This window comes from Pollicipes pollicipes, unplaced genomic scaffold, assembly GCF_011947565.3.
Source record: "Pollicipes pollicipes isolate AB1234 unplaced genomic scaffold, Ppol_2.1 Scaffold_2555;HRSCAF=2994_pilon_pilon_pilon, whole genome shotgun sequence".
In the NCBI taxonomy this organism is placed as follows: domain Eukaryota; kingdom Metazoa; phylum Arthropoda; class Thecostraca; order Pollicipedomorpha; family Pollicipedidae; genus Pollicipes; species Pollicipes pollicipes.
Genome location: NW_023596136.1, coordinates 41,494,466 through 41,521,223, shown reverse-complemented (window position 1 = coordinate 41,521,223; position 26,758 = coordinate 41,494,466). Strand labels below are relative to the sequence as shown.

Here is a 26,758-nt window from a genome sequence, read left to right as displayed (position 1 = left end):
CATTATGTACTCCATAAAGGGGAATGTGTACAGCCCCCCAAAACTGGGAGTATGTGCTGAGCAATACCACACTTATGAACATGGCACAATTAAATTTAACCCTTAATGACCCATCTACTTCAGACTGTAAATACCTCCAAATGCCTCAGTCTGCAAACAATCCATATGATGCACCACATGATAACACATTGGTGAGCTGCATGACTTACAGCGGTTGATGCACCCTAAAACCCCCCAACACATTGGCTAAGGTGCATCTCAAGCTTATGTCACAGAAGTATATCAAGGACAAACTGAGCTGAGTTTACAGTTAATTTTACATCAAATTTTTTTCTCCAAATATCTTCGCCTGAGATGACTTCTGCATCACAAGAGGTCCTTGATACATTGGCCCACTATGTGCTGAAATTAGTGGGACGACTTAAAGGCGGAGTGTAAAATACGCATAAGTCTGCGTATTCTTGTAATCGATAGCAGCTCACAAGCATCTTAAATGCTAAGGATCACATAATCCATTTTGAGCTTATGCATTGCACCACACAATCAACCTTACCCAAACCAGGTTACACAAGAGGCCTCGGACTACGCGCAACTGTAGCTTGCGCCGGTTTTGTGCCAGTTGATAGCGGTCCTGTACGCTAAACGTTGCTAAAATACTGTATACAGAGTGCTGCGATATATCTGCGCTAATGCACACACATTCTACTAAAAGTACCATGAATTAGAAATGCACACATAACTACCTTCGTCCCAATGCTTTATTTGGTTAGAGCGTCTGCCTTCTGATTTATCCACCCGTGGTGGAATGGTTTGAGTCAGGGGCATGTCCGAGATAGTAATGTAATTTTCAGATAATTGTTTGATGATATGGAGTCCCGGGTTCCTTGAGCCCTCGTTTCATCTTGAAGGCCAACATTGATATGTCAGGACTCTTTATGGACGCCAGCTCTTGCGCTTTTAAATATTTTGACGCTTACAGGGTTAAAATTGGCCGGTAATTTTTTAGTTTGAAGTTTCTCATTGCACGAGCCAGATTTCCACTTTGAACAATGACCTTGAAAGGTGAGGACTTGGAAACATGAGGAAAGATGTAATGCGCGTTTGTTCTTTCTGCAATGAATATTCTGGTGCTGGCAGGTAGAAGATCTGCCGGTCAGTTGCTGGTGACGCCGAGTTCCCCGTCATGAGCCCGCGTTTGACCTTAAAGAATGACCTTGAGAGGTCAGGACTTTTAGATGGACGTTATTTCTTGCACCTGTGAATATTTTCATGTTTGCAGGCTAAAAATCGGACGGTAACTTTTGGTGATAAGGAGCTCCCTGTCATTTAACCCAGCTTTTGACGTTGATGGTTCACATAATATTGCAAAATGAAGTTATTTTCGATGTTCTGATGCATTAATTGAATGAGGGGGGCTTTGTTTTGTGAAATCGAAACTCGTTCTTGAATACATCGCTGAGTAATCACCAACTTCATCGACATACTGGCAGTCGGATATCAGTCTGTTGCTCAAGGCGGTGTGTAATACTGCTGCTAGTATGACGCAGGTTGACAGACTTCGCGCCGCGCAAGTTTGTACAGGTACTGTTGTGTCGTACTGGCGCTGCGTGGATGGCGCGGTGAGGTGGTGCGAAGGGGTAGGTGAGGTTGTGGCGGTGGCAGCGGATGATCTGTACGTATATTCGCGTGAGCATATTTCAGCCAGTTCTCAAGTGAATCCTTAAGTGGGGAGTAAAAAGATTGATTATAACGCACTGAAACTTGAGAACCATAGATCGTTGATGGGCCCGTCCCAGGATTCTCGACATCGCCAGCATTCTTGCTGCCCTGTTCTGCGCAGGCTGCGTACAATCGCACGACTTATGGTCTTTCTCTTAAAACAGTCAGAAAAACCAGATATAGGGTCACATGACATGTTCTGATTTTCAGGCTGTGTCAGAAATGGCAAATCGGGTTGTTCTTCTCATTGATATGGACTGCTTTTACGTGCAAGTGGAACAACAGCTTCATCCAGAAACATTGGGAAAGCCAGCTATAGTTGCACAATATAACACATGGAAAGGCGGGGGGGTAAGTTGTGCATATGTACAACAAATGGTGGTAGTGCACAGATGCTTGTTTGACTCCACTTTTTACTCAGTTCTGAGTATGTTACCAGTCATGGTCAGTTTTTGGATGACTGAGCAGCATATGAAGTTTGAGTGATGTGCAGTGTTGGGCTGGGGCACATATTCATTAGGGCAAGATTTGATCCTGGAAAGATCAAGCATGATGAGTATGGGTTTGATGGTAAAATGGTTTTTGATATGTATGAACATGTGGGTGTTATTTTCATAATAGGGCATCATTACTACTGCTATGATTGATGCTGGCAGAAGTTACCGAAATAAGAAAAGTGTTATGCAGCTGTTAGTTGTTTTTTTAGATGATGATATTAATGCTAAAGATATCAAAGATTCCAAAGGTAATGTCAAAGATGTCAAACTTGATTGCTGCTCCAACCAATTTAATAGAGTCCTTAATTCAATCCTGACACATAACTTATGTGTAGAATTGATTCCACTTTGACTTAGTGCAAGTTTGGTTGCTTCTTAAGTCATTTATCACTACTTTCACCTGGATTCAAGCAGCATGAGTGAGATGACCAGATTTTCTGTCTGTTTGAGCTTGTCACTCATGGCTGTATTGAGGTGATGAGCTCATTAACCCATGACTAAATTGAGCTCATGACTTATAAAATGCTGTGATATTGCTCATGATATTGTTCGTGTTTTGTGGGGCTATGGGTCACCTGCGTTGTTTGCTGGCCCTACAGAATGTCAGATCCACTTTCTTAGGGGACTATTAATGCAGATTTTCCTGACTGTATCAGATCTTTTGCTCACCAGGACTTCAGAAAGGTGGGCAGTGATATCAGGTTTTTAGTTAATGCTAAGTTTGATTTTCATTTTTATTGTCTAATTACATTGTTTTGCCTGAATATGTCCAGTGATGTTTGTGCATGTGTTATGTTTATGTAGTTCTTGTTCTTGTTCTTGCCAGCATGCTGTAGTTGTTTGTATGCACATACATTCCCAGCCATGAGCCATAGAAATAGGCATGGAGGTTACAAACTGCCAAATGAATCACTGTACCACAGTCATGCCTCAACACCCACTGCTCCACAGTCCTCAATATTTTGGCATCCTCTTCTATGATCTCAGACTTTCCACAACCTCTCCATTACCTCTGCCTGCTCTGCCTCCAGCATCATCGCCGTCAACTACGAGGCGCGCGCGTGCGGCGTGACTCGCGGCATGCGTGGCGATGAGGCGCGCCGCCTCTGCCCTGAGCTGGTGGTGTTCCGCGTGCCCGAGGTGCGCGGCAAGGCCGACATCAATCGATACCGCGAGGCTGGCCGGCGCGTGATCGACTCCCTGCGACCCTTTACTGAGCGCCTGGAGCGGGCCAGCGTGGACGAGGCGTACGTGGAGCTGACGGCCGAGGCGGCGGCGCGGCTGGCCAGCGGCCCGCTCGCGCCCGAGCACCTGGCCAACACGTTCGTGGTCGGCTATGGCGGAGACGAGAAGACTGAGGGTACGTGACGGGAGGGCAGTTTGGGGCGGTTTGGCGTCTTGGGCTTCAGCACCAGCAAGTGAAAGGATCTTTTTGTATCATATCATAAATTTTTTGCATCTTGGATCATTTCACACATCCAATGTTGCTGTAAAGGTGGACACAATATGCCATTATACATATCTTCTGTTAGTTGGCATAATTGATTGACAGATGGGATTATTGAAAGCTGTTAGAAAGGGAACAAGACACTGTGATGTATGTGTAAACTTGAATATGAACTTGATGTGTGTGTGAAACTTCCATGAACTTGATGGAAGAGAACAGAGACATCACTGTGCCACCATGATTCAGACCATGTACTGGGTGCTTCATGATAAGACATGCATGGGCTAGTCTGTGTGACTGGAGACCTGATGACCGCCTAACGCGAGGTCATGAGGCATGACCTTTGTTTCAGAGTGCCGCAAGGCAGAGGTGGAGGCGTTTTTAGAGTCCGTGAACTCAGAGTTCGCATCGCCAGGTGACCGGCTCCTGGCGGCGGGTGCTGCCATCTGTGAACAAATGCGCAAAGCTGTGCATGATCAGACCGGCTACCGATGTTCGGCTGGCATCGCACACAATAAGGTAAGTTATGCCGACTGCGAGATCGTGGAAAAATGCGTCTGCTGTGTATTTGGATGAAGCGTATGTGATTTATCATGTCAGTGAGCTGTTCAATGACATCAACTTTGCACTGAATAGCATTCTTACCCCTCCCCCCAAAATGCAGCAACTGGCTGGTCGCAGAACGTGACAGTCAACAACTTGTGTGTGCTGAACTGGTGGTTTTCGAGACAACTTTGGTGCTTCGGCCGTCTTTCGCCGTCCCATGTGCCGCCGTTCTCGGCCACCACGTCGTCTCGTCCCCTCGCAACACCTCCCTTCCCCGGGGTCGTGCTGCGACCCTCGTCCACGTGTCGGCAGTAACGCGGACCCTAATCGGGAGCTCGGCCATGCACCCGCTCTGGCCTGGCCTGGCTGTCTGTGTGGTGAGGCAAGCCCCGCTGTCGGATGTAACCCAGGCTAGCCACAGCATTGACCTACTTGTGGCCCACTTCGTAGTTTCGTAGCCCTGAAATAGTGGGTGCTGATGGAAAGGGCTTATTTCATAATTTATTATTTTTTAATTTTTCATACATTTCACACATCATGCAGACATTATTTCATAACTCACATTTTTACACATTTTTATATTAAATTTAATTACACAAATGCCTTGCGGGAACTTGGTTGACAGGATCAATGAAAGCCCGAGCACATGTTGGCAGGTTCTGGCGAAGCTGTGTGCCGGCAAGAACAAGCCAAACCGGCAGACTATTCTACCCCATGGTTCCGTTGCGCATCTCTACTCGAAGCTACCCGTTAAAAAGGTGGGAATGTCGCATTTTCGCATCAATATGTTAGTATATAGGACAAGCCCAGAAACTTGGATTCATCGATTCAGTGCGTAATCGTTGACTTTGTTTACATAGAAGGTTAGCAAAAGTGACAAGATCGAAGGAAGAAAGTACGGAAATGTAAACTTTGCTGCGTTTCCTCTGCTATACATAACATACTGTGTGTAGCAGGAGGAAGAAAATGAAGGGAAGTGGCAGCGTATATAATAGGATGTAAAAAACATAATAAGTCCCAGAAATGGTGGCCAGGGATCCAGCACATAAAAACAGCATTTGTATGCCACTATGTTTACCTGACGATAGTGCTCACCAGTGCATCTGACTGCATTGAAGACGCGTGGACGGACGAACCCGGGCCCCCAGCGCTCTGTGTGCTATCGCCGTGTGTGCCGCACCGGCTGCCCCAGCGTCACCGGCGCCGTGTCCGGCAGGTGCGTCTGCTGGGCGGCAAGCTGGGAGACGCCGTGACCGAGCAGCTGGGCTGCGAGACCATGGCCGACCTGGGCCGGCTGTCGCTGGCGCATCTGCAGGCGGCGTTCGACGAGAAGACCGGGTGAGGCGCCGCCCAGAGTTCGGCCCGGCTTCGACGCGAGGGACGCAGTGTTTTGTAACACCGGGATCGGTTCCAGCGTACATACATCGTCGGGTCGGGCTTCGGGAGGCCGCGGAAGGTTCACTTCGCAGCAGGCGCTCGGCGGCGCGTCTCCCCACAAAGGCGAAACTTTTCACTCTGACGGACGCAAGCAGAACTATTCTGTGGACGTTATGGAATGTTGACATTGTGGTCTGAGGGCGTTATGAAGTGCGGACATTATCAGCTGTAGACATTTTAAACTATGGTCATCATGAAGACCTCCCCCCCCCCCCGAATTCAGTGCCCGCTGCAGGCAAGGCAATGTCGAAGCATAACATGTCTAGTTTTGTCCCCCCCCCCCCCCTATTACCGGCTACGGACGGACTGCGGAAATCACCGTTCCCGCTCAGGATTCGGGAAGCAATACAGTAGACGAAATGGTAGATACGTCCGGAACTGCGCGCAGCCACGGGGCTAGGCCGTGATGGCAGAGTGTAGCACTTACGCTCTCGGTCAGCCGGCGTCTTCGGATATGTTGCGCGGGTGTCGGACGCGTGGATGCTGATTGCGCGGGCTGCGGTGGGACGCGCGTCAGCGCGTGACAGCGGGCGGCGGCTGCTGACGCTGGGCCGCTCGCTCCGCCAGGGCGTGGCTGTACCAGCTGGCGCGCGGCTTCGACTCGGAACCCGTGGCCGACCGCCACCTGCCCAAGTCGATCGGCTGCAGCAAGAACTTCCGCGGCCCGGAGGTGCTGCGCACGCGCGCCAAGGTCAAGCACTGGCTCGCCCAGCTGGCCTCCGAGGCGAGCGAGCGGCTCAAGAAGGACAGGGAGGCGGTGAGTGGGCCGGGAACGCCCGCCACCCGTGGATGCCAGACGGGGAGGGCGACGATGCACCGTCACACTTAAAACTGTACACAGACACGTCTTTGAGGGAATGCGATTCTGTGTAAACCGCGGCACTGCCTGCTTCTAAGTATACGGGAAGCAGACGAGGATGTAATGTGTACAGGCAGTGGCGTCTGGACCTCTGCGTTGTACTGGCAGCCAGCGGGGGGTACGCCATGCTGTTGGCACCGGCGCTCCCGCGTGCCGGCTGGGTGTGTGGTATGTCACTTTTACTGCGGCAGGCCCCAGCCGCCTGTTTGCCTTCTCGTTCGGCCGCCTTTCGTTCATGGCTTTCGTGTGCTCATGTTCCTGTACCGGCCATGTTCATGTCCCTTTTGCGTGCTCTCACATGTTATGACTGGCCTTACGCCCATGCCTTGCATCTCTCTTCCGTCTGCCCCCCCCCCCCCCCCCCCTGTCCACGTGATGACTCCGCTTCCGGCATCCCACTGTCCGCGTGATTACTCCGCCTCTTCCTCCCCCCCCCCTGTCCGAGTAGAGGCTTGGCCTCTGCCCCCCCCCCCCCCGTCCGAGTGGTGACAAGCGCTGACTCCGCTTCTGCCGCCACGGACGGTTGGCTGACGCCGCCCCTGCGCCGCCAGAACCAGCGTACGTCTCGCTCGCTGACGGTGTACGTGACGACGGAGGCGGGTCGCCACGTGAGCCGCGCATGCGCACTCACCGGCTACGACGCCGACACCATCGCCGCCGACGCGTTCGTGGCGCTGGGACGGCTGAACACGGCCCGCGACGGCGACCAGGCCTGGTGGGTCGGCGCGAGGGAGAGGGGGAGGTCATGTGACGGGCCAGCCGCGCCGAGACGGCCGCCTTGGTGTGGTCGGGCCTGGTATGTGGTGATGCGCATCGCCTTTTCCGAGGAATGGAGTATGCCGGTACCAGAATTCCTGAAGTTGCTTGTTGATGCGGCTTCGGGGACGCAGTGTGCTCTGCCGGCATTTGCATGATACGTCAGACTCACGTCTATTGGATTCGCTGCTCGAATGTGACCGAAGCAGCCGCCCTTGTGATGGTCATAGGCCGGGGCCTCTTGTCGCTCGTTAAGACATTGGGGACGGAGGTGACAAGTGTTTGTTGGTTAATCGCTTTGGCTCCTTTAGATCTCGGTGGATGCAATGATCGGATCAGCAGGTTAGCCCGCGGCGGAGTGATGATCTTCGATCTGTGATTGATCGTGGTCTCCGAGACTTCGACTTGCGATCGGTTTCGCCGGTTTCGCCCGCATAGCTTGGGACGAGATGGCCGGACCCATGAATAATGCATGCTGATAAGGGAAATGACATCACCCTATCAGCATGTTACAAACGCGAGTGTTTTGAAGCTAGACTTCGTCTATCTGTCCGTCAGGCCTTCCGAAACGGTTGCCGAGCTGGATGAGTCGGACAGGCGCGTTGTGTAATGAACGACAGGCGGCCGTCTGAAGAATGACAGGCGGCACGTGACGTCACATTTATCTCAGATATTCAGCCGGTGCTCCTGCGTGAGCCTGTTTTGGAAATGCTACGACTGTTGGCTCTTAGTCGGAGACAGACAACTACACGGCCGGGCGATAAAAGGATGGGCTGCCTGGGTACCTCTGTCAGGGCTGTAGACTGGGTGCATTTCTTTTCTACATGCGTTGTTCCACCTACTGCGTGGCGAGGTGTGGCGGCCACGTGCTGTATTCATCGCACTACCCGTGGTATAAGCTGATGGTAGATTTACAAACGAGCTGAAATTCCCAGTCATTGTCACGTTAGCCTTTCAGTGCACGCGGCGGGACCGCCATTCCCATTCATGTCCGAGCATTTCCCGACTATTACAGACCGCTTCGGTTGGTCGCCGGCACATCACGAGGTCCCGTGACCGCGCCCAGCGTCTAATTTGGACGCGCCTCTGGGACCGCCGCCACTAATGAAACCATCGATCGCCGGCCGCCGCCGTCTGGTCGGCCGCCGCTGACCGAGCCGCTCCGTGCTGCAGGGTGCCGCCCCTGATCAACCTGGGCATCTCGGCCGGCAAGTTCTCGGAGGTGCCATCGGCCGCGTGCGGCAGCATCGCCGCCATGTTCTCGCGGCTGCCGACGCCCGCCCGTGCCGGGGAGGCGGCGACGACGGCGGAGGAGCCGGCGGCAGGTGAAGGCGAGCAAGAGGCGTCGGGCGTGGACCAGACATCCGCGGGCGACGGCGGCACCGCAGCCGAGGCCGAGGACGAGTCGGCGGAGGCAGGCGAGATCGCGCTCGATGCGGAGGGGGCGCCAGGGTGCGCCGAGGTGGCCGCTGAAGAGCGCTCGGCCGATGCCGGCGAGGTCTCAGAAGCTGCCGGTGGTTCCGCAGCCTGCCCGGGAAAGCGGCCGTCCGAGGCGTCCGACTCGGAGCACGCGTCCAAGGTCGCCAGAACGGTGCAGCCGGGCGGTCCGGCCGGCCCGTCGGTGGATGGCGACGACGGCTCGTCCTCCGCCCAGCAGCTGTCCTCTGTCGGGTCGGGCGAGGCCGCCGGCGCGCCCCGCTCCGGCTTCTTCGCGCGCAAGGAGCAGCAGATCCGGGCGCAGCTGGCCGCAGCCGCCGCGGCCGCCGTGGCGGAGCCGGTCGTCGCACCTCCGCCCGGGTGTCCGACGCCGGCGGCGGGGTCCCCCAAGCGTCCCGCGCCCGCGCCGAGCACCGCGTCCAGCCCGGCCCGGCGCGGGTCGCGGCAGCACAGCGACCAGCCCCGCGCGGCGCGGGCGTGGCCGCGGGCGGGGGCGCGGCCGGGGACGGGCCGCCGTCGCTGCCCAGCGGCCGGCCGACGCGGCGCCGGAGCGCGTGTTCGCGCTGGACGCTGACGCCGTCGACGCGGAGACGCTGGCCGCCCTGCCGCCGGACATCCGCGAGGAGGTGCAGCAGCAGCTGCGCCGCCAGCGGGAGGAGGAGCGGCGCCGCCGCGGCGGCATCCGGCGCTACCTGTGCGCCGGGGAGCGGCCGCCAGGCCCGACGGCGGCGGACGGAGCGGACGGGAGGGACCAGCCGGCGTCAGCTGCTGTACGCCCGGCGGAGGCAGACGAGCCCGCGACGAGGACGGCGGAGAGGACCGCCGGACCGGCCGGCGGCGCAGTGACGAGCGAGCCGGAGCCGGTGGCGGGTCCGTCGGGCCTGGGGGTGGCGTCGGGGGCCGAGCCGGGCCGCTCGGACGAGCCGGAGTCGGACGACGCGGCCGACCTGCCGGCGCCGCGGGCTGTGACCGGCCCCGCGACGCAGGGCGGCACCGCCGGCCCGGACGCGGCCGCCTGTCCGCGCTGCGGCGTGCCCGTCTCGCCGTGGGAGCTGCCCGAACATCTCGACTACCACGTGGCGCTGGAGCTGTCGGAGCATCCGACGCCACCGCCGCCGCCGACGCGGCCCCCGGCGGCGCGGGCTGGCCGGGTGCGGCGGCGTGGACGGCCCAGCAAGGTCGAGACGCTGAGGAAGGCCGGAGAAGTGCGCAGCATCGACGCCTTCTTCAAATGATGGGGCGGTTAGAGGGGTGGGCCTGCGCCGGGCCAGGTCCAGTCAGGAACTGATGACGGGCAGGGTCAGCTAGGGACTGGTGACAATGATCGTTATGAGATTGGCGTGTACGTGTGGCACCTGGTGCGAAATGTTAGACTTCAGTCAGTAATGTGGTCGCGCGTATTGATGCTCATGGGACTACGCCACCGAATGGGTAGTTAACTACATGGTGGATAGCTCGGCCGGACCCTGAAGCATAATGTGAGAACTGAAAGTGCCTAGCACATTGGGGACAATAAGCGGATCCTGAGTCTAATTCTTCATCAAGGCCGCAGGAAATAGTCATGCAATCGATTGTGCTCGTATTCCGCTGGGCCGCTGGCACTGTGTATGTGCGTCGTTTTCTGTTGTTGCTGCTTCGCGATACCAAAGGTTTTGTCGGAAATGCTGGCATGTTTATACACCAATGCCTCGATATGCGATGTGCCCACGGTTTGCACCATCCAGAATATATTGGATTAGCTGCTGGAATGTTAGTCTGCATACGACCGAAAGGCGCCGCCGTCGACTTATGCACGGCTGGTTGATAGCTAATCTCGCTTTAGACGGCTTTGTTTGCCCCGTTTGTCATGTGCACGGGCCGGGCGCCGGCGCTGTGCAGATGTCGTGCGGCGGGAACCCGTCCTATGCACGGCACGAGGGCGATCCGGGGCGGCCTTCAGAGCCGGAGACAGGGTTACCGCAGTATGCCCGCGCCGTGCCGGAACTGTTCAGCCGTGGGTCGGTCGTATCGAACAGGCGGCCACACGGGGCATTCTGGTGCCGGTTCCGAGCAACTATCAAGCGTCGCGAGGTCGGTTTTCGCCCGCCGTGGAGGCGACAGAACCTGCAGCGCGGAGGTGGCCGCTCCCTCGGAGATGAAAATCTAAGCGGGCCGGGTTGGGGCGGATCACGAGGCGTTTCATCTCGGCAGTGCGACCGCTTTGATTTCCGTCAGATGTCGCTTTCTCCGAAGCGGTGTCGCCTGTCAGGCGGCTTTGATCACGCGCCGTTTGAACTCCCACGTTCCATGTCTCGTGTGGCCCGGGAATTTGTGGGGCACAGGCGTCCGTTGTGTATTGTTGAGCCTGCTTGTATTTATGTTGACTGCACATCACGTTAATTGTTTACCATACTGGCAGCCGCCTTTTATCACAGTCCATACGGAAACAAGCGGCGTGTTGTTCTAGGAAAGCCTCGTCGGTATGAAGTTATGAAGCCTTGCCCGCCTTAATCGCGCGGCTCGTGCCTGATTTCGTTTGATGACGCACTAGTTTCGCAAACTCTGCCAAACACCTGCCCACCCGAATTGCATCGTGTGAGAACGCTTCGGCGTTTTGAGCCCCAGCCGTCTCGGCTAAAAGCCGACGGTCAGACCATTTCATCAGGGGATCGTCCAGCGGACGATGCGTGCACGCCCCCAGCGCTAATCAGCTTGTAATTAACCCCACCAGCTGGGCGGCCGGCGGCGCGGCCCGCACGCCGGCGCATGCGCAGTGCGCGACCAGCAGCAGAAGACTGGCCGTGTGTACGGCGGCGGCGCTCGGCAGTTGGGAGGCGGTGCTCGGAGGGGGTGGGTGTGACCGCGCGGGCATCCCGCCGACGGCCGCCACGCGTCTCCTGCGGCTCACAGCGCTGCAGTCATGGACCGCCTTGCCCTCCGGCTCGGCCTAGGTACGTCCGGGGCGACGCCAATGCGTGATCTGCGACACCCGGGAATCGATTTTTCCGCTCGGCGAGTTGGCGCCTACGGGTCTGAAGCTCGGTCGTTGCTGACTAAGAGGGATCCCCTCGGGCGGCGGCCCGGTCGATGGTGCAGCCCCCTGTCGGCGCCCCTGACAGGCCCCGCTGAAAAATAGACCTGCGTCACGCCAGCAGGGTGCGTTCTAGTGCACGTTATGCAGATACGGTACCATTTTGTCAGGCTGCAGCGATTTGCGAGTCGTAATTAAGGTGTTTTGGCACAAGCTCACTCAGTGCTCACAAGCGTGCTGGTTGTATGATTGGCGGGAATACGACATGCGCATCATGTGGTTACGAAGCGGAATATGCAAAGGTCCAGCCGGGACGCGTCCGGGCTGCGCCGGCGAAGATTACAGGCCGCGCGGAACGACGACACCCCAATAAGTCCAACGCCAGCGGGCCATTGGCTGACCACCCCTGCGGCTCTTCGCAGTGTCCCTCGGACAAGTCTGTGGTCGGGGATGTGCTAGTCCGTCCTCAGATTCTGTTGTCAGTTTTCGCTTGCCATCTTAATACGACCCCTTCTTGAATGCCCCATTCGGTTGTCTCAACGCGCAACAGCAAGAATAGGGTCGCCCGCGACTGTCCAATCCGTGGTGTCATTGCAATGCAACTCCATCTTCGCGTGCCACTGGTCTTGGTTCTCGCAATACATGTCGTGTGCGTTGAGATAATGTCCTCTCCCGTCCTGTACCGTCGTCACGCGCTCCTCAATGGCTCGAACACCCATGCTTTCAGCTCCAGTTTCCACGACATTTGGCTATTGTTTGGTGCGTCGAGAAGCATCAGCGCCCGATGTGGTTACCAAATCAGCGTTTCTGTTCGACGACAATCTCAGCGAATGTTCCATTTACAGTTATCTCACGTCTTGTGATTGAATTAAAGAAACGGAATACCCTGATCGACTTTGCCCGCACCCCTGTCATCCGATGGAGAACAGGCCTGCTTATAGTCCTTCATCCGTTGGCAGGAGGTCTCGGTATGCACATCGTTACATCAGGGCCGTTATTTGCCCTCAGTGCTCCGTAGTACAGATTAACGTAGGCATTGGTGTTCGCGGTCTGCCAGCTGTCGTACTTGACACCGGCTCCTTGCCATAAATTTGAAGATATAAATGCGTGTCAAACATCGCCTCCGCTAACCGGAAGCACAAAAGCATCGCCATGCCTTTTGCCTTCTTCGTTCACTAGCTGTCGTATTTTTTTTTTTTAGCTGAGAGTGCCTCGACTTAAAAAACATTTCTCTCCTGCTTTGGATGCTCCTGTACGGTTGTATGCGCCGCGATGAGTTGGGTCAGACGTTCCTAGCCACCTGTTTGTGAGTGATATAAGCATATTCAACGCGGTGAAAAACTCGGCTAAGTTAAAAGCCACGCTTAACTTGACTTGCACTTAACAATGAGCGGTGACAACGAACGCATTTATGCCTCGGGACAACGTAGCGCGTCAAAACACCGCGTACGTATGCAGCTGGGGGAATTCTGCGGCTTCATGGGTGACGCCATAAACGCCCCACCGGGTCCGCCATCGCGCCAGAATCACACGTCAGCGTAGTCCAGCGGCCGGCCTTACAACGCCAGAGCTGCTGCTGAGGGTCGGTTCGTCTGGCCTGCTGAGAATAGTATGACGCCAGACTGCGAGCCTGGGGGTCGGTTCGTCTGGCCTGCTGAGAAAAAATTTAATGACGCCCGACTGCGGGCTGGTGTCGGCCCATTGACCTGCGAGATGTATGACGCCAGACTGGTGCGTATGGGGTTCGGCTCATTCCGACCTGCTGAGATGTATGACGCCAGACGGCGGCTGGAGGGGTCGGCCTCGTCTGAACTGCGAGAGGTAATGATGCCAGAACTGACCGCGGCTGGGGGTCGGTTCGTCTGGCATGCTGCTGTAATGTATACGTCAGACTGCGGCGGGGGTCGGCTCGTCTGAACTGCCGAGATTATTGACGCCAGACTGGCGGCTGGGGGTCAGCCCGTCTGGCCTGCTGAGATGTATGACTGCCAGACTGGGGTGCTGGGGGTCAGCTCGTCCTGACCTGGCTGAGATGTTGACGCCAGAACCGCGGCTGGGGGCGGCTCGTCCGGACCTGCTGACATGTAATGACGCCCAGACTGTGCGGCTTGGGGGTCGGCCCATCTGACCTGCTGAGATGTTTGGCGCCAGACTACTGCGTGGGGGCCGGCTCGGCTGGCCCTGCTGAAGATAATATGACGCCAAGACTGGGCCTGCTGGGGTCGGTTTCGTTTGGGTCCTTGCTGAGATGTAATGACGCCAGACCTGCCGGCTGGGGGGAGCGGCTCGTCTGACCTGCTGAAATGTTAAGGAAGCTCCAGAACCGCGGCTGGGTGGTCGGCTCGGTCTGGCCTGCTGAGAATGTATGAACGGCCAGACGGTGCTTTGGGGTCAGCTCGTCTGACCTGCTGAGATGTATGACGCCAGACCTGCGACTGGGGGTCGGCTCGTCTGACCTGGCTGAGAACGTACGACGGGCCGGACCCGCGGCTGGGGGTCGGCCCGTCTGACCAGCCGAAATGTTCGCCCACCGTCCTGTCGCGCGCAGTTCCCGGCCGCCCGGCCGCCGTCTGTCTCGCATCAGATGTGATTAATGACCGCATTACTTCGGTAAACAAAGATTCGTCCGGTTTGGTCGATTCGGTCTTTCGGGGCGGCGCGCTAATGAGACAGCGGGGCATCAATCGTGCAAAGCTTTCAGGCCGTGGTCCTCAAACAATCGTAATTCACAGCCGTTAAAAGACATGTCGGGAGGCCTGCAATATTGGAAGCCGAATGTGTGGCGGAAATGGCAGTAGACCAGGACGCGAGGGACGTTTGGTGCTTCTTCTCGAGCGTCGGCATGTAATCCTGCTTCCCCAACTACGTTTTTGAGCGTGATTTACCCAACCAAATGAGGACGAAAGTCGAGAGCGTAGATCCTTCGGCCAGCGAGTGGCTTGCTTAATGCTCGGCTTTAGTTTTCAGTCGTCTCTCAATTTCTCTTCTCTCATTTCTCACTTCTCCCCTTTTCCAGTCCCCGAGAAACTTCAAGAATCTGAAAGGCTGCCGTTGCTAAGGTGGCCAGCCCGCCTCCCTCCACTTCCAGCCGCATGGTTGCCGCTGCCACCGGCTGGCCGTGTTTTCCTCCCAGTCCACTTCAATCTCGTCAGCCCAGCCGTTCCCCGTGAACCCAGTCTGACCTGCCGCAGCCGGCACGGTTACCAGGGTTTTTGAATCATGCCATTCTTAAGTGTGTATGTGTGTTAGGGGGAGTCGGGCACCTGGGCAGCCCAGCTGTGTGCTTCGTTTAGAAACGGAATATTTGAACAAGAGAAGTTTTTGCAAATCGTATACGCATTTACTCTACTTTTTCGCAATCGCAGCACGGCCCAGGCTTTCCACGCCGCACCACCGCTCGCCGCATCTGACAGCGCTTTACTCTTGCCTTAGCGCTGAGCGCTTACTCATTTCGACAGCAGTCACTTTTCTCGGCTCGCCGCGCACCACTGATGCGGGTGCTAAAGCCGTCGAGGTGCCAACGACAGATCAGGACATTGCTAAACCGTGGATGTTGATTCACGCCTATCTTCGACCTCGGCAGTGGCAAACCCCACCTCCCGCGATCGCCACCTCCAGCGACGCTTACAGACCGTCATCCCACTGTCCGTGATCCCGCCGCCCGTGATCCCATCACCTGTGATCCCGTCACCCGTGATTCTATCACCCATGATCCTGACACCCGTGATCCGTCGCCCGCGATCCCGTCATCCGTGATTCTATTACCCATGATCCTATCACCCGTGATCACGCCACCCGTGATCCCGTCACCCGTGATCCCGTCACCCGTGATCACGCCACCCGTGATCCCGTCAGCCGTGATCCGGGGCACCGGTGGTCACTCCACCTGTGAGCGGCCGGCTGCGGTCCGCCCGACGCTGCAGCGGGGGCCGACCGTCACACAATGCAGTCGCCCGAGGCATAAATCACCGGCCCAGCGGTAAGCCGATTACCGACGAAACGACGGGCCGCGCTCATCGCCGTATCAGATTCTGCGTGTCGTCGGCGAGCTGTTTGTTTTGACAGCGGGGGGGGGGGGGGGCTGGCCGGTCGCCAGCCGGCGGCTCGTTTCAGACGTCCAACTCGCGACTTGCTTCAAACGGCGAGGCCGACGGGAGGTGGTCAGCCGACCCTGACGCTGCGGGTCACGGGGTCAGCAGCGTGGGGTGCAGAGGTCACGGCCGCCGTGCTGGGTTCTAGGCTGTCAGTGTGACCAGCGACGGGTCTTGAAGAGCTGGCCGCCACAGATCCGACGAGAGGTCAGACAGGTCATGATTGGATCGCCACAGACATCAGCTAGACCACACCCGTTGTGCGATCAATGATGGCAATCAACGGCCGCGTTGACCTGAGGTCACTCATCCCCACGCGTTGACTGACACGGGTCACCGGGAGGGTTGCAATGAGTAACGTGGATCATCAAGAACCATCAACTGGGAAAGAAGCCCCGCTTGCCCCCGCGACACGTCCGAGCAGGTCCCCCTTCGAGATCGCCACTCCCCCATCCGCGCACACGCTCTACGACCCGTCGTCGGCGCCTGTGACCCCGGCGGGGTCGTGCGCCGCCGAGCGCCGGCCGCCATGTCGCATCAGCGGCCGTCGGCGCCGGCGCGCGCTGGCCCGTAAGTGGCGCGGTGGTCGGCCGCGGCTAATCAGACGGCGGCGGCCACCGCCCCGCGCCTAATGCGACTGACGCCCGCTCTTCAGAGGCGCCGCGCGGCCGACCCGACCGGCTCAAAATAGGCCGGTTCGGCGTGCAAGCGGGCAGTCGGCCGACCTGTCCCGTCCAGAGGCTTGTGGTGCTTCCAGGCGGCGGCGGAGGATTAGGGGGAATAGTTTCCGACCCGGCCCCTAAACCGGGTAACACCCGCGTCTTTCGACTGATTAGGCAGCACGTGTTCGTTTAAGGCAATAGCCACTAATCGTATTAGTGTTAGACCCACGTAAGATCCAATACCATTATCGGGCGGGACCCAACACAGCGCGCCGCGTGGTCGGACAGTCAGAGCACGTCCGCTTACGACCCCGTTTACGGCCTCAGCAGGTGTCCCGGACTTTATTTGTTTCCGTGATTTACATCTGGCCCGAGGTGCGCCGGCCATTACGGCCAGGCCTGCTTACAATGCGCCCCCTGGTGCGCCGAGTACAGTCCATAAATGGCCGACGGGCACGGCGGCGTGCTGGCGCGGACTCAAGTCATGGCGCGCCATCCTTCACCTGCCGCGCCGCGCACGCAGCGTCCGGCCGGCGCCGCGCGCTGCGGCTGCGGCGACGCGACGACTGCTGGGGCGTTTGTCAGACAGCTTATGCGACTCACGCTGTCCACGCTGTCGGCGTCGGGGCGGGAGGGGGGACCGCGTTCGTTGCTATCACCACATGGTGCACCGGCCGGCCACGTGTCGCCTGACCTTGTCGGCCACGCTAGCGCCACGCGCCGGCCAAACGGCCGGCACGGTGGGTCACAGAGCCGGAAGCCAATTTAAGGCTCCGCTGGACGAGCGCTCAACTGTCACCCGTGTGCCACGATACTTTTCGTAAATGCTGCAGTTGCCACTGCGGGTTCGAGGGACCACACCACGGAAACAGACGCATGCGAAAGGGAGCCTCTTTTTGCTCGACGCCTCGGACGCCACCGGCGGACACGGAGGGGGACGCATTCGGAGTGTCTCAGTGTCTGGGACGCACGATCACGCCCCGTGCGCCTGCCACGTATCAGCCGGCTTGAAATTATCATAGCTCCTAGCACCACGGTCTGGTATGGACAGCACATCGCTTGCCAGTAAACATCCATGATTTGATCGTACACTTCCTACCTGTGCATCTGTTTTGTATCTTTTTGAAATGCGGGCCTTGAAGCTACAAGGCGTGGGCTGTTGAGCTATGCACTTATTGCGTGTGTATTCATCTGGTAACTGTATTATTGGCTGTGTAAATGGATGCACATCTTAAGGCACAAAGACGCGGGAGGTAGCCGAATGAATGGCGATCCTTAGGGCTGGTGTTGACACACTGCCTCGCGGGGCGCCGACAGCCCGCTTTACACGCTGACTCAAAACGCTCAACGCTCTACGCGCTGACACAAACGTTGCTCGGGCCACAGCCTGACACTGCGGTGCTCGCTTCAGGTGAGCGTCGTACTGGTCGTGACGGTGCCCCCCCCCCCCCCCCCGTCAGACCCCAGTCGACCCAGGACGCCCGGCACCCGCACCTGGACCCGCAGCGCCAAACCCAGCGGGAGACAGTCTGAAGGGGGGGGGGGGGTGAGGGCACCGTCTATAGTTGGTGCAAGGAGAGAGGGAGAATGGTCTCGATCTTGGTTCGTTTCGGCGGAACGCACGACCGCACAAAAGCGTGAACTGGACTCAAAGCCGCAGCCGGACGTGATGAATGACCATTTACCGATCGGTCCGATCACGTCTCTGATTGCGCCGATGGTCATTATCTTCACGTCTGCAGAAGAACAATGCGCTGCAATCTCGCGCGTCCTGGCAGCAGACTGGGCGATGCGGCTGCACTCCAAATAACGACGCACTTCACGTTGTTGAATGCGCTTCAAACCTCCAATCGAAGTCGTGGCGACGCCGCGCCCAGACGGTCTGTCAGCCTACGCGGCTTCAACATTCAGCCGCGAAGCTCTCACTGGAGCTCGGTCTTTCCACTGCTGCCAGCGAGCGGCAGGGGCAATACTTCGTAGCGTCTTGCTTAATATGCACCTGTTAAGTGACGGCGCTCATTTGCATATAGAGCGTAGTTCCAGCGCCCCGCCGTGCCCCTGAATTAGTCATAGGAAATGTTTCAAGTCATGCCCGGCTCTTATAACAAAGGTTTAAAGGCTATTATTCACTTTTCATGGCCTGTGCGATATAGCTATGGAGGGCGACCGGTAGGTCGCTCAAACTTAATGATAGGCTGCTGCTTTAAATTGATCGTCTTTTTCTGCCAATATACGCAAAGATAATCGGCACAAGCCTTGCTTCTGAGCGGTCACGTGGCCATCAAGTGAACCGGATTAACTGACGTCTGGTTTGTTGCCTTTCATCTCGGGGACCAGCATGAAAGAACGCGTAGAATACAAAGCCATTGGTATCTCAGGAGCATTGTTTAGGTGGACACTCGGAGGATTCGGACAGCATGGTGTACTTGCCACCAGGGATTGGGGGCACTAGATCGGTTCTTGGGAAATCATAACAGTAATGCCGGATTGCAGGTAATGATGTGGCTGTTTTTGCAACGTGGTCATGATTATGCCAACATGACCGTCGCGGTTACATGCCTCTTAAAGCGATTTTCATGCGCAGGCCGTCTTTGCAGAGAAAAGCGCGAGTGGTACGCAAATGCCGCGCGCATGTCCTGCAAAGAAGGATAAAGGCACCGCGCCGCGTTGTCATGAACAGCGGCTTTATAGGTGAGGACGCGCTTACCTTACGTGGCGCAACCAGCAGCCTATCGGACTCCAAGTGAGGAGGACCGCGCCCGAAACCGGCGTGCTGCCTGAATACTTCTGTGACTGGGTCGGAACAGAATGGGGGAAGACCAGCCAAGACCTCGCGGCGCCGCCGAGATGACCATAGCGTTACACGCGTCCCTCGCCGCCACGTGTCCCACGGGCTGACGTGTTCGGAGTAGCACGCTATGCGTGCTGGTGCTTGTGCGTGTACTAAAGCAACGCCGCAGTGTTCGGCAGGCGGAGCACGTCAGCTCAACAGCTGGATCAGGGTGGTCCGCGGTCTTCCATGCCAAGACATCGCACCCGGCCGGCCCCAGTCAGTTCACATGCGCTCCATGAGTAGTTAGGATACCATTGCAATAGCCGGCCTGGGCACCAAAATCTTCATCGTATTCGGTACCAAATTTACAAGTTACACACAGTGAAATAAGGTGTTTAAAGACAAAAATGAACAGTACTTTTTCTAGGTACGTTCTGTTCAGTTTTGACAGTCTGTTGCTGAAACAAGGAACGATTTAGAAACAATGAAATAAGATGTTTAAATGCAAATATGAATGGTTTTTACTGCGCATGTCCTGATAAGCTTTCGTGACCTGTCACTGAAACATGAAACTTAAGGAAAATTCATACCCACCCTATAAAAGTTGGTGAAAGAAATTGTCAGAACGGTGCGTGACCAAAGTGTTTCATACCGCATGCATATTTCATGTGTGCATGGACGCGACATATTCTCACGCGAACATGACATATACATGCGCAAAGTTCATTTAATTGGCAGACGTCCTTTGAGGTCATGTTGCTCAGCCTTAGCTTTGAGTATGCTGTCAAAACAAAATAATGTTTCTCGCACAGCGAGATATGATGGCAGTTACAGTTTTTTAGGTCATCATCCACATCCAGAAATTTGTTCATAGAAAAATGTCCTTGCTGCGCACATTGCGTGGCGCATGTACGCGCGACTTCAACAACCAGTGTAGCTGAAGACCAAAAGCCACCCGCTCAGGGGGATAGTGAATGTGAAAGCATCTGATGTAACGAGGTACAGCTCAGAACGTTGAAAAATGACGGGCCTCATCCTATCTGCAGGCTTTTGGCTGCCACCACGTTCTCATGACGCGATCGCTTGTGTGGGCTGCAGCCACCGCCAATGATCCTCATGTGCATTTCCTGATGTGGTTCTTCTCTGTCTGGAGTATGCTGAGGCTGGGGAAGAGGGAGGGGCGGCGCCAAATTGTACCCGGCCAAAGCTTTGAGTTATGGAGCCATCCGCGCTGCAGCGAATAGATGAGGAGCACAGCGGGGGGCGCGAGCCGGCGGCGCCGCATCCAGGCGGCCGACGATGGGGGAGCACTCGGCTCCGAACCTGAGGCCCCGGGGCCGGGGCCGGGGCCGGGGCCGGACGCGGAGCAGGCTCAGGCTCCGATCCTCGGGACGCCCCGGGGTCTGGCGGACCTGGCGTCGGCTGCCGGCCCCTCCGCGGGCGGGCCGCCCGGGCCGGCTCGCCCGCCGTCTAGTTCGGCTGGCAGCGTCCCAGCATACACTGGCCGGCGCTGCTTCTGAGCGCGGGCCGCTGAGGGACCGAGCTGCTGGCCGCCGCCCACACCTCTGCGGGCGGGCTAGGGGAGGGGGGGGGGGGGGGCACGGCCGCTCTCTGACGCCGTGTAGCCATCCCATAGATCGGGCTGGCGCCTCAAGCCCCTCAAGTCACGTGGGTCCCGTGACTTGAGGGGCTTTTGATCGGTGTGCTGTGGACTGGAGTCTTTCACGAGTTGGTCCTGTAAACTTGTTTTTACGCGTGATATTTGTCCTTTCGTAGTTGTAGATCGTGCTGAGTGCTGTGATTGCCAGTCGCCGATGTTAAGGTCGGACCGGTAAGGAGAGTGTCAGTGTCAGTAAGGGGAGGTTTGTCAGTCAGCGGTGACATCACCAGCTCAGCTCGTCCGCCATCGGCTCATCCGGCTCCAGACGGCACCGCTCCGTACGGCATGGGCTTGGTCGGTACCTGGCGCCGCCCGCTCGTAACTCTGCCCCTCGGATATACCCATTAGACGCCGCACCACGGGCGGTGACAAGTGCAGAGGGTTGTAAATGGAGAGGTCATGCCGGGTGACACCGCGCCGAGGCGAGAGGGCGAGCTGCCTCGCCGCCTGGTCAGCGGGAGGCGGATCACGTGCCGCTGGCTGCGGGGCTAGCGCGGCCATGTGGCGCACAGCCGGCGAGGCGAGCGGCACTCGAAGCTTGAACGATAGTGGCTTGATCGCACTCATACCACGTTATGTTCGAAGTTGGCAACCGCCCATTACGTTTTTATGCGCCGCGTTAGGTAGCGTAAAACGGGCAAGAACAATGTCCACTCACGGCTTAAGGAGCAGGGCAGAGTGATAGAATCCTGTGACCGTAGGACAGTCCTTGCGCTGCATTCGAAGCAAAGCCAGCGTCTAACTTTTATTACAAGTCTGGTATTTGTTTTGAGGCCGTAGACAACATAGATCACTTTTCGAAAGGTAGTGAAATCTTCCTGAAGTTGTGTTCTGGACGCGTCAAATCGCAAACGTAGCACGCGTCCTGCTGCGGTATTCCTCCCGGCCCGCTTGAACAAACAACACCAGACGATAGACGACGTCTTTGGTCGATGGTGTCGGTTGCAGCTACCAAACGCAAACCTCAGTCGTGTACTAGAACGAGTCATGGCCCGGAAGAGCGGCAGCGTGTGTATGAAACGTGAGCCTGCCGATATCATTGGGTACCGTTATCCAAACAAAATGCCATCCCGCCACGGCCGCGCTGTACGAGTGGAGCGTTTTCAAAGTCATTCGCACGCACGTGACCTGGCAATCACAATTACGATCAGGAGCGGACCAGGAGACAATTACGATCAGGAGCAGACCTCGAGGAGACGAATGCGTATGCGTACTACAGCCAGTCGCTCTCGTCTGGCGCCGGTCCCGGTCCGTGTGGGGGACGTCTTCTGTGACGGACGGCCGCGGACGTCGGCTCCGATCATGCGTCTGGTCCGTCGGCCGCGCCGCCGCCGACACCGACACCCGGTCCCCTGCCGACATTGACACCCGGCCCCCGCCGCCGCCGGCACCCGGTCCCCTGCCAGCCGCCTGACGGACGCGCCCTCCGCGTCGGCCGACACCGCCGCATTCCAATTACACGGGCCGCGCGCGCCGCGGGCGAACTTCCCCGAAGGCGCCGCTGCGAAGATGATACCGAGCGCGGCTCTGTGAACGTGACACCGAGCGGAGGGCGTCGGAGGAGAACCGGACCGCCGGCGGACCCACCGCCCACGCAGGACACGGTACCCGCGGCGAAGGGAGGCCCGTCGGCCACCGTCGACGCGGAGGAACCGCGCTCCTCGAGGGGGCGGTGATGTTCTGTGCGTGTCTGCCGCGAACCGAAGGGAACGGCGCGGAAGGTGCGAGACAGACTTGGCTGCTTCTTTGGCTGGGTTCCGGCGACCGATACTGAACTTGTGCCGGCGCTTCGGTAGCGGCGAACGAGTGACAGCGCCGCGGCTTTTCCTGGTAACAGGAAATGGAAACTCGCTGTGAAAAACGCATCGAAGGCCGGTGGAAGTGGAGCTCCAGGCCCAGACCACAACGAGCTTCTGGTCGACAACCGTAATTGAAGGCTGGTGATGCCGGTGGCATTCTGGCACCAGCGCTCATATTGCAGCTGCAGTGTACAGCTGTTCATTTTGATGTGGTATGTTTTGGAAGGCAGATATCGTCGTAAAGGTGCACGTGTTTCATGATAAGGGCTCCTACGTTGCGTGCAAGTTGCAAAGAGTAAGGGACACATGTTTTCTTACGAATGAACAGATGTTGATGTTAAGATAAGGGGCATTCCCTTACTCAGTGTGTCAGGCAAATGCGTCCACTGCTTGGACCAAAAATCATTGGGCCCGATTTTTGCCGCATGCGGCGCGGGCATGGCGCGACCCCGCCTGGGGTTGCTGACACGCAGGATGGGGGCCCCCAGGCGGGGCCTGTATCACTCGCCGCCGCAGCGTCGGCGCCGCTTGCCGGCCGCACAGTTGCGCTGGATCGCGGCAATGAATTAATGGTCTGCCCCTCCGGCGGGTAGCGCACTGAGTCCCCTGGCGTTGCAGCGGGTGCCTCGGCGCGCCGAGAGCGGCCGGCCGATGACGGAGGCCGTCAGCGGCGGCGGTGGCGGCCGCTGACGTGCCGGCTGTCGCCAGGGTCATCCTTCACGGGAGAGGAGACCGTGCGGTGGCGGGGGTCCACGGACTGGGCTGATCCTCCCGGCTGTCCGTCACGGCAGGAGACCGTGTGGTGGCGGGGGTTCACGGACTGGGCTGATCCTCCCGGCTGTCCGTCACAGCAGAAGACCGTGCGGTGGCGGGGGACCACGGACTGGGCTAGTCCTCCCGGCTGTCCGTCACGGCAGGAGACCGTGTGGTGCTGGCGTCCACGGACTGGGCTAATCCTCCCGGCTGTCCGTCACGGCAGGAGACCGTGCAGTGGTGGGTGACCACAGGCTGCTAGGAGAGTTGAAGGGCTCTCTAGGATGCCTCGTAGCGGTACAGATGGTACAGTTTGCGTGCATGCATAACTGGGTGTGACGCTGCCGGGTGGGGGAAGCTCAGGGCGCACCGTGACCTGACCTGGCTCCCTGTTGCAGTGGGTCTACTGCTGACCGCGGCCGCGGCGCTGGACGACTTCTACTTCTCGCGCCACCCTCAGAACCTGGCCGTGCGCGAGGGCGCCAGCGTCGACCTCGAGTGCATGGTCTCCAACACCAGCTTCATCCGCTTCTACTGGCAACTGGACGGCGAGACGGTGCTCAACTCGAGCCGCCGCTTCCAGCGCGGCAGCGACCTGCACATCACACGTGTCGACCGCCGCCGCGACGCCGGCCACTTCACCTGCATCGCGATGAACGTGACGACCGGCTTCAGCCTCACCAGCCTGGCTGCCTCGCTCACCATCCAGTGTGAGTACCGCCCTGGCTGTCCTACCGCCGGCCCGGCCGGACCTCCCTGAAATCAGCGGTCTCCGACCTGAGGCGAATCGGGGAGACCACAGATATAATGCGACTAAGTAGGGGCAGAAAGGCCAAACGTCTAGCGAGCTCCTGATGCTCCGGTCCGAAAGGCTTATCCGTCTATAAGCCGGCTTTTGTAAGGGATCTGGCGGGTGGCCCCCGTCTCCGGCCGTGCCGGTAGTCAGAGGACGTGTCAAGGACGCTCCTGTGGGACGAGACCCTCAGGACATTCCGCCTTTCCATCGTTTCCACCGCCCACCACCCCACCCCACGATGGTCCTCCCCGGCGAGTCCGCGCGTCCGCCGAGGACGGCGCCCGCGGGCTGCGCACGGCCAGGCGGCCGCCCGTCGTCGCGCGCTGACCGGCGCACGCGGCGCGTGTTTGGCCGGCGGTCGCAGCCGCGCTTCCGGCCGGCGGCGGCGGGCGCGGCGCTGTGCCGCCGTCGCTGCACGGCACGCTGCCCTCCGTACACCAGCGGCAGGCCCGACTGCGGCCGGCTGCGGCGCCCGTTTATCTATCGAGGCGCAACAGGCGTGAAGCGGCGCAGCGGCTTTCCGCGTTCGTCAGTCGGGTTATTTGGGACTGTTAGCACTCGGAATGCAGGCAGTACGTGCCAGGCTGGACGGAGGCGAACTGTCGAAGTAAGACTAAGTATGCCCCGTCGCTGCCACCGGCTGGCTATGTCGATAATGGGCTGGTGCTAATGCGACGTGCCTCTGTTCTGTGCTACGCTATGTGCCTGTTTCGGGTGCTATCCTCTTTCTTTTCGTTCATGCCCCTGAGTGAGCTGCTCCATTCTTCCTTGCATATTCTTGTTCTATTGCCAATGTAATGACTCTGTGTCTGTGTTAAGCTGTTTCCCATATTCCTCGTCCCTGATGAATACCTATCCGGTGTGCGGTTTAAATGTTCACATCGAGTCCTGTCATGCAGTTGGAACCCTTCTTAGTTCTCCATACCCCCTCCTCCTCCATCTTTGCGGTCAGCTCCCCAACACCGGATTGAGATCTGCCAACTTGTAGGATTGTACGAGTTTTTTTAGAAGGCTTGTCTGTATGTCGCTACCTCAACTCGTCCAAGGGATTAGGAGAAGCCACACAACTGATAGCTCCCGACATTGCCTTTCTGTTCTCTGTCGCTCTTCACTGCTGTCAGGTCATTTTCGTCTTATCCCATCCCATCCCATCCCGTCCCGTCCCGTCCCGTCCCGTCCCGTCCCGTCCCGTCCCGTCCCGTCCCGTCCCGTCCCGTCCAATCCGTTCCATCCCATCCCGTCTCGTCCTACCCCATCCCATCTCATCCCATCCCATCCGGTCCCGTCCCATCCCGCTGCGCCCCACCCCGTCCCGTTCCGTCCCGTCCCGTCCCGTCCCGTCCCGTCCCGTCCCGTCCCGTCCCGTCCCGTCGCGCCGCGCCGCCCCGCCCCGCCCCGCCCCGCCCCGCCCCGCCCCGCCCCGCCCCGTCTCGTCCCGTCCCGTCCCATCCCGTCCCGTCCCGCTGCGCCCCGCCCCGCCCCGCCCCACCCCACCCCGTCCCGTCCCGTCCCGTCGCGCCGCCCGCGGGTGGCTGGGCGGCGATGGTGCGCGGCCGCCTGCGCGCGGCGGCGCTCGTTTGTAAGCGGAGCCGGGTGTGACTGCGGGCCCGGTGTCCGGGCCGACACATGTGGCGCCAGCCGACCCCGGCCTGCGCCCGACGGACAGGCGTCCGCCCCTCGCCGGGCACGTCCGCCGGGGTGTCAGAGCCGCCGCTGGCGAGTTTTGCTGGGAGTCAGAGGAGGGGGGGGGGAGAGGAGGGGGTGAGGGGGAGGGTAGGCACAGTGACGCGGGTGAAACACGTATGTTGAACGTGCGGAGGCGTGCATAAGATAATTGATCCCCTCATTTTCCCAGTTTTCTTGTTATCCCGAAATGTAACACAATGTTTCAGCTCCTCGTATTGACATTGGCGGAATGACGATAAACGCTTCGTCGGTATGGTTCGCTGGTCAGCACATCGATTTGCGGAATTTCAGCACACGTTTCCACAACTGCAGCATGCATCACTGCGGCACACTGGCCCGGGGATAATGACATGTTATCAGTCTGTGCGGTCTGGTGCACGAATGCCGCCAGTTTTATGCCAGGACGGATAAGCGACATGTCCACGGGGTCGCCCCAGACACGTCCAGCATTTTGCAACGTCCAGCGACGTGTGCCGCAACAACCCGGCACGTCACATCTTCCGCTTCACTTCTGCGGGAAAACACACCGACATGGCACGGTCTCGTGCCGACATGACACCCGTTCTGCTGCAAATGTCCCGCGGCCTGACACGTGACGCCGATTTTCACCCACTCACGGGACCTGCTTGTCAGCAAGCAGACGTCCAAATGAACCACGCATAAGTTACACCGCGCCCCCGCAGCCACACAGCCTGGGGTCCTCCTGTTTGTTCAGGCCGGACCGGACCGGACCGGACCGGGGGGCAGACGCGCACCGGTAAGCACATGGGCGGCGCGGCGCGCGCGCCGGCCACCCGACCTCCGGCCGCCGCCAAGCACAACACCTCAGG

The 26,758-nt window shown here is 58.3% G+C and overlaps 2 protein-coding genes across 2 annotated transcripts in view; both read left to right on the top strand.

Moving 5' to 3' along the window:
* The first annotated feature begins 2,676 nt into the window (after positions 1-2,676).
* Positions 2,677-9,933, top strand: LOC119101358 (DNA polymerase eta). The gene is made up of 11 exons (XM_037224686.1): positions 2,677-2,690; positions 3,248-3,576; positions 4,016-4,182; positions 4,866-4,967; positions 5,426-5,547; positions 6,214-6,403; positions 7,057-7,220; positions 8,435-9,026; positions 9,250-9,324; positions 9,685-9,788; positions 9,873-9,933. The coding sequence occupies exons 1-11, from the start codon at positions 2,677-2,679 to the stop codon at positions 9,931-9,933; spliced, it is 1,920 nt and encodes a 639-aa protein (XP_037080581.1).
* A 1,587-nt stretch (positions 9,934-11,520) lies between these two features.
* LOC119101348 (inactive tyrosine-protein kinase 7) overlaps positions 11,521-26,758 on the top strand; it is a gene marked incomplete in the record, with an annotated part of 71,579 nt that continues 56,341 nt past the window's right edge. The window contains 2 exon segments of the mRNA XM_037224674.1: positions 11,521-11,628; positions 23,845-24,156. Coding sequence (XP_037080569.1) covers positions 11,598-11,628; positions 23,845-24,156 — 343 coding nt within the window.

Excerpts from the sequence above, each read along its gene's own strand:
- LOC119101358 (XM_037224686.1), top strand. Across the intron at positions 4,183-4,865 it reads CTGGCATCGCACACAATAAG|GTTCTGGCGAAGCTGTGTGC; the intron begins GTAAGTTATGCC and ends ACATGTTGGCAG. Across the intron at positions 9,789-9,872 it reads TACCACGTGGCGCTGGAGCT|CAAGGTCGAGACGCTGAGGA; the intron begins GTCGGAGCATCC and ends TGGACGGCCCAG.